Here is a 7,174-nt window from a genome sequence, read left to right on the forward strand (position 1 = left end):
TAGGTTAGGTTAGGTTAACTCGGCTGCCCTAATCCTACAGGAAAAGGGGCACACTTAATTTGTCATTTTTTTATTATTTATCAAGAATTGGTATTCTAGCACAGAAACCAAAAGCTTTTTTCTTGATAAATTATCAAGATTGAAAATGCTATTGACAAATTGAAATTTCATGTGAAATGTAGACATTTTGTATATTAATAAATTTGTTTCTAACAATTAAATACTCCATGTGCCGGCATTTGAACCTGCGACACACGGAATTATAGTCGACATCTCTAGCTACTCGGCTACGACAGTCAAAAGCTTTGTTGCTTTTAAATCCATATTTTTCATATGTGACAATGAAATCAGTTCCACACATGTGGAAATCAGTTCCACTTATGTGGAAATCGTAGAGCTTTTTGTTTTATAAATATTGACACAGAATACGAGGGAAGCTTTTACTTGATAAAAATCTTGATAAAATTTCTTTACAAAAAATTTATCAAGAAAACACAGAATTGGGCCGTTAGGCCACCATGGGCCCGTTGTGGTGCCGTACAAGAGACTCCATAGGTCCCTCCTTTTACCCTAGTAATGGAACCACTTCGTAGCTCTGATGAAGCGCACAAAGTCATAGACGCTGGCTGAATCCAGTTCGGCCAGACATTCAAAAGAATAATGGAGGAACGAGCGTCGGCGAGCTCTCGCCAGTGCAGGACAGTGGCATAAGTAATGCTCTACGCTTTCGACTTCCTCCTCATCGCGGCATTCTAGTGGGGTGNCGGAGGAACGAGCGTCGGCGAGCTCTCGCCAGTGCAGGACAGTGGCATAAGTAATGCTCTACGCTTTCGACTTCCTCCTCATCGCGGCATTCTAGTGGGGTGGATTCCCATCAGGCAATGCCCGGTGAGAACTCCAATAACATGCCGCAGCAGTGGTCGCTCCAAGTGGAGGAGGGGGCGAGATCTACGCTTGCCGGCCCACCTTTAGTTCGCACACTTCTCACTTGTAGTTCATACAATCTTGAAGTTAAAAAATATTTCAAACTGTATGAACTAAAGGTGGGCAGGGTAGTACTATCGATAGCGCTATCGATAGTTTGACAACACTAGTCACCACAATAAAACTATATTATGCAGGTCGGTCGCGTTTATTCGCTCGAATACTAATAATAATAACAATATCTCAATTTATACCAAAATTTGTTGGTAATTTTTTAATAAAATTTAATATAAGACAAGAGGAAGATCTCTGTATGTTCCAGCATAATAAAATAGTTTACAATATATAAATTTTACCTATAGATAAAACATATTTTGGTAATTTTTTTAATTTTGGCACACATTTTGGTTCCCAAAAAAAAAAACGAGACGCAAGTGGCAATCGTGCTCTGAAGTAGAACATAAATATGTATAAGGCATTGTATAAAAAGAATAACTTGCCAGCATTAGGCCTGGGATTTAGAAATGTTTTTGAAACTTATGTACTCGAATAACATTGTCCTAAGGCGTAAAATTTGACATCGCTTGTTTCCTAATCTACAATACATAATATATTTTGACGTAATATTTTTTGCACGAGTGCGTAGTTCCCCTACAACGAAGACAAATAAGACGTTACGTCTTCTTTTTCACACAAAGGGTGCAAACACATATGTTTTATAGTTTAATTAATAAACTATTTTAGTACAACTTCAAAAATAAAAAAATCGTATAAAAGGGCTTCGGAAAACTAAAGCCGCTGTCAGTCTACTCTCGAGTTCCAGAAGTGACTTTTGGTGATCGTTGAGCACTTTAGTTTTCTGTAAAAGTAAAAGGATATTACGGGTAAATATTTCAATCTAAAATTGTTTTAAGTACTAGTGCGTTGGACTCAAAAACACAGCGACTACGAATTAAGTGATAAACTCCAATGCTGAAAGTATACAACGCAGCTTGCATTGCCAGTAGCAGATCTGAGTTAGGGGAAACCATTTCACGACTTACGTCGAGAATAGTGTCATCCTTGTCCGGACGAATAGGATATGCGATCTTGAACCGAACTTTCGGAAGGTCTTGTGCAGCTGCAATCGCTATCGACGGTTGGAGTAAGGGTACGGCGATAGTTGATCTGGAAACGCGCATTTAGACCAAAATTTAGGTTCCAAAATGCACAAAGGAGTAGGAGCTTCATTTTACTACTCTAAACCCGAAATTTGCAGATCTTTTAAGCTAACGAACTACTGTGCTACTCGTATTTTTCAGTTCGTAATTTTGGCAATAATGAAAACAGCAAATTTATTGCAGGAAGCAGATAAACTTCTACCTTGAAAGTTAGGCAGCTATTAATGCTTTTTGGGTGGCAGGAAACAGAGGTGTTGATGGTAACGCCACGTCTCCACCTTCTACACATTTTGTTAGAAAAGCTGTGTTGAGACAGAAATGTCCACTGTTTCCACTGTTAAACCATATCTGTCTTAACATCAGCTGGCATTTCGTAGTTTGACAACTCAGTTTTCATTTCACCGCGCCATCTACATTGGCTACAGATCGATCTGATTGGCTTGATGCCATTTTGAGAGTGATATGTTAAGACAGCAAGTGGCCCTCATAAGAAAACGGGACAAAGTTAAAACAGCAATTTGACAGATGTTAAGACATATTTAGTAGAAAATGGAGACGTGGGGTAACGAAGTTCCGTCGGAATGCTTACAGTTAGCAATCGAAAAAGGGCTGCCCAGTAGCTCGTTTCTGTAACTATTCTCTACCAAAGCGAATTCGTATATGAATTCGAAGCCCTGTTCTCTACTGCTAATGAGTAGTAGAGAATGACGTAATATTCTCTACCAGTCGAGAAGTAATTGGTAGAGAAGCGTTACAGAAACGAGCTACAGATCTATAAGTGGCAGCTCGTTTGGCGGTATAGTGCGACGCTTCTTGTTCAGAACTCATGCGGTTTTTGTGGGGACATTTAACCTGCAATTATAGCAGAGTGAAATAATGGAATTCCAAACTCTCATCATTAATGCATAATTAGGTTCTGGGAAGGATTATTTCTATATACAGACATATGTACATATGTATGTATGTATGTATGTCCTCGCATATTTGCACTAATCTTACAAGTTTATTCGTTTTTTGTTTTCTTTTTTGCAGCAACAACATGTCTTACCTCTACACCCATTGTGGTTGTCCGGTGTCTTCACCACTCACGCCTACATTGGCCAGCATCTGTGGTGGCAGCGCCTACGTGCTCTTCATGGGCCTGCTCGAGGTCTTCCTCCGCTCGCAATGCGATATTGAGGATCCCTGTGGTCGTGCCACTCCAAGAGTAAGTCAATAATAATGAAATGAGTAAAAAAATATAAGTATTAGGGTGCTTTTTTCGGCGGAATTTTTTTTTTCACTTCCACCTCTAAATTGTGTAGGGAATACCTAAAAAATATGCCCTGAAAACTTGAGCACCTAATATTAATACTTATTAAGTAATTGACCAAGGCGTGCAAATATTTCCCGTTCAAAATACACGTAAAATTTTAGTTTTTTTCTTCAAAAGTCTACAGCTCAGACGCTTTGTACGCCTTGGTCGAGCACTTAATATTAATATTGAGAGCTCAAATTTTCAGGATTTTTTTTAAAGTATTTCCCACACAATTTCGAGGTGGAATTAAAAAAAATTGCAGCCGTAAATAACGCACCCTAATAAGTATAAATGTATATTAAAAAATTATAATATACAGTTAATCGCAACGGTCTAGCTGCAGAGAAGTTTTCTTAATGTATGCATATTGTTTTTTAATCTTTTTCGCTTTTTTTTTTATAAAAATATGGTTCACTACACAACTATGGCTACAACACAGAAAAAAAATTTATTTTTCAACTTTGTACAAAACTCAGGCAAATGTTATAATTTTTCTTAAAATAGTTTAACTGCTATTAATTTTTAATTTAATTTTTATATAATCAAAATTTTACCAAACATTCTGATAAGGAAGCCTATTTATTGAATATNACTGCTATTAATTTTTAATTTAATTTTTATATAATCAAAATTTTACCAAACATTCTGATAAGGAAGCCTATTTATTGAATATTCCTGAGTTTTGCGCAAAGCTTAGAAATTTTATTTTATTTTTTTTTTTTTAGAAAAAGTTAGCGAAATGAAAGATAAATAAAAAATCCTTGCATACATTGTGAAAATATCTCTGTACCTAGACTTTTGTGGTTGGCTCTACGTTAGGGTGGTCAAAAAAAAGTTTAAAATGTTAAGCTCTCACCCCCTAGGATATTTCTGAATGAAAAAATACCTGTATTTTATTGTTAAAAACCTGATATTTAGAGGTGTCCCAAAAACCCCAAAAAAATACAAAGGGGTGCCCGTAAAAAATCGTTAGTATTAGAAAATGGTAACATAACAATTGGGTATAATATAAAATAAAATACATGGACAACTTCATGGGCTTTTCAGGCATTTCTAAATACACGTTTTTGAAAAAAAAATTACGGGTATTCTTATTTTCCATTTAGAAAAATCCTAGGCAGTGAGAACTTAACATTTAAAACCTCTTTGTCCTCATGTATTTTGATTCACCTTAAATTTCAATCTGTATTTTTGTGAAATTTTCTCTCTCACATTTTAGTTCCGATCGGAACCCGATAGTGAATATGATTTTGTTGTGATTGGTGGCGGTACTGCTGGTTCGGCTGCTGCTGCGCGTCTCTCCGAAGTATTTCATTGGAAAGTGTTACTCATCGAAACGGGTAAGTTTCAAATTATTGTTGTTGCATTAAGGAAGCACCAAATAAGTTAAACATTTTCGTTGTTCACTTTCATTCCAGGTGATGACGAACCAATTGGATCACAAGTGCCTTCACTTTCCTTAGATTACATTGGGAGTGACATTGATTACAAATATAAAACTCAACCGGAGAAGGTAGGGTGCCTTGGAGATGCCAATCAGGCGTGCACTTGGCCTCGTGGCAAAGTATTGGGCGGCACATCTGTGATAAATGGTATGATGTACAATCGCGGCAATCGGGAGGACTATGACAATTGGGCATCCTTGGGTAATACCGGTTGGTCGTACGACGATATATTGCCGTTCTATAAGAAATCTGAAAATAATTTGCAAATTAATGAGGTTGACACCGCTTTGCATGGCATCGGTGGACCGCTACCAGTTTCACATTTCCCCTACAATCCACCATTGTCTTATGCGATCTTAAGGGGTGGTGAGCAATTGGGTAAGTTGCGAGCGTGATTTTAAAATACAATTGTAACATGTAAAACGCACCTTAGATGCATTTAGTGTAAGCAAGTGATGTGACATTACATGACGTCATTTGGCGTACCTCACATTATGTGGCACGACATAATGTGGCATTACATGATGTGACATCACAGCAAGTATCATTGCAAAGCATATACATACATACATACATACATATATGTACATCTAATTTCCCGCCATCCATCTTTGTATTCTGAGTTGCACATTCCAAAGATTATTTAACATCCTTTACACTCTATCATTTAAGGCCTTGACGTACGAGATTTGAATGGCTACAATGCCACCGGCGTCATGAAAGGTCAAATGGCCTCACGCAATGGCATACGTCATAGTGCTGCACGTTCATTCTTGCGTCCCGCACGCAACCGTAAGAATCTTCACATTCTACTTAATTCCACCGCTACCAGAGTGCTCTTCGAACCGAACAGTACAATCGTTAATGGTGTTGAATTGATCGATAGTAATAACAATACTATCACAGTATCTGTGAGGAAAGAGGTGGTCGTCAGCGCTGGCGCTTTGGACTCACCAAAAGTACTATTGCTTAGCGGTATTGGACCAGCTGACGAACTAGAAAAAGTCAACGTAACTGTCGTACACGATCTGCCCGGTGTTGGCAAAAATCTACACAATCATGTTTCCTATTCACTAACCTTCTATGTTAACGAAACCAACACTAACACTCTAAATTGGGCAACCGCATCGGAATATCTTCTCTTCCGCAATGGTCTGCTTTCTGGCACTGGTATTGGTGATATGACCGCTAAATTTAGCACAAAATACGCCGAATCATCCAGAGGACCCGATATACAAGTCTTCTTCAGTGGCTACTCGCCTAGATGCTCCGATACCGGTGCAATTGGTGAGCTTCGATCGAACGGCTCGCGATCCATACAGATGTCCCCCGTCAATGTGCATCCCAAATCACGTGGATCCGTTACACTCGCTTCCAATAATCCCCGTGACAACGCACTATTTGTCGCTAACTACTTATCCGTGGAGCAGGATGCAAAAACACTCATTGAAGGCATCAAGTTTGCTATCAAATTGGGAGCTACTCCAGCGCTCCAGGAATTCGGTTTGAGTCTGGATGAGACTCCGGAAGCGGGATGTACATCATACGACTTCGGCACGGATGAATACTGGGATTGCGCTATACGATACAATACTGCTCCCGAGAATCATCAAGCGGGCTCCCTTAAAATGGGTCCAGCAAACGATACCTTGGCTGTGGTGGACAATGAGTTGCGCGTGTATGGCGTGCAAGGTCTTCGTGTTATGGACACATCCATCATGCCAGTCGTAACTTCGGGCAATACGCATGCGCCAGCTATAATGATCGCAGAGAAGGGTGTCTACCACATCAAGCAATCTTATGGCGTCGTAGTGAAATCGAGGACCAATCGCAGCCACAGGGGCCACCACAACTAAGTCCAAATTATTATAATTTAACTAGTTGGGATTTGAAAATTTATTGGATGCAAATTATTCAATTGTGGATATAATTTCTTATTAGTTTTGCTAACTTTAAAATTTCTTTATTTTCATTTTCGTTATTCTCTGACACTTTATAGCGTTTCATTGCTCTCCCGAACACTTTTGGTATATATGTATATGTCGTATCTATATTTGTATCCCTTTTTGGTTCAGAATTGCAATGAAATGCATTTAAAGCAAAGAGGTTTGAATATATATGCGTGTAAATAAAACAGTATTGAAAAATATATAATTTCGTTTGTGCAATTTTATATTTGTGTAAGGACACTGTACAGTCTTTTGCGCGGTACTGCGCTGGAGCTGAGTAAGGCATTCGGTTTGATTTGGTTAGAAAGGTATCGCAAATAATATTTGTGTAAGTATTGTAAACAAAGTGGTAAGACCTCTTCACTTCAACGGTTGGATGATCTTATATTTGGAGCGCAG

The 7,174-nt window shown here is 38.5% G+C and overlaps 1 protein-coding gene across 2 annotated transcripts; it reads left to right on the forward strand.

The window, feature by feature from the left end:
• The first annotated feature begins 1,281 nt into the window (after positions 1 to 1,281).
• On the forward strand, positions 1,282 to 6,974 carry LOC108379890 (glucose dehydrogenase [FAD, quinone]-like). 2 transcript variants are annotated; one of them, XM_017636251.1, is made up of 6 exons: positions 1,282 to 1,808; positions 3,117 to 3,291; positions 4,601 to 4,721; positions 4,800 to 5,204; positions 5,499 to 6,706; positions 6,964 to 6,974. In XM_017636251.1, exons 2-5 carry the CDS (start codon positions 3,124 to 3,126, stop codon positions 6,680 to 6,682), a joined length of 1,878 nt encoding a protein of 625 aa, XP_017491740.1. In that variant the 5' UTR covers positions 1,282 to 1,808; positions 3,117 to 3,123; the 3' UTR covers positions 6,683 to 6,706; positions 6,964 to 6,974. The 2 variants fall into 2 exon arrangements, with proteins under 2 accessions (XP_017491740.1, XP_017491739.1); XM_017636250.1 differs by lacking the exon at positions 1,282 to 1,808 and having other exon boundaries at positions 2,525 to 3,291.
• The last annotated feature ends 200 nt before the right edge of the window (positions 6,975 to 7,174 follow it).

This window comes from Rhagoletis zephyria, unplaced genomic scaffold (assembly GCF_001687245.7).
Source record: "Rhagoletis zephyria isolate East Lansing unplaced genomic scaffold, Rhagoletis_zephyria_1.1 Rzeph_scaffold_17608, whole genome shotgun sequence".
In the NCBI taxonomy this organism is placed as follows: Eukaryota; Metazoa; Arthropoda; class Insecta; order Diptera; family Tephritidae; genus Rhagoletis; species Rhagoletis zephyria.

Excerpts from the sequence above, each read along its gene's own strand:
- LOC108379890 (XM_017636250.1), top strand. The coding sequence starts at position 3,031 with ATGTACATATGTATGTATGTATGTATGTCCTCGCATATTTGCACTAAT. Across the intron at positions 3,292-4,600 it reads GTGGTCGTGCCACTCCAAGA|TTCCGATCGGAACCCGATAG; the intron begins GTAAGTCAATAA and ends CTCACATTTTAG. Across the intron at positions 5,205-5,498 it reads AAGGGGTGGTGAGCAATTGG|GCCTTGACGTACGAGATTTG; the intron begins GTAAGTTGCGAG and ends CTATCATTTAAG.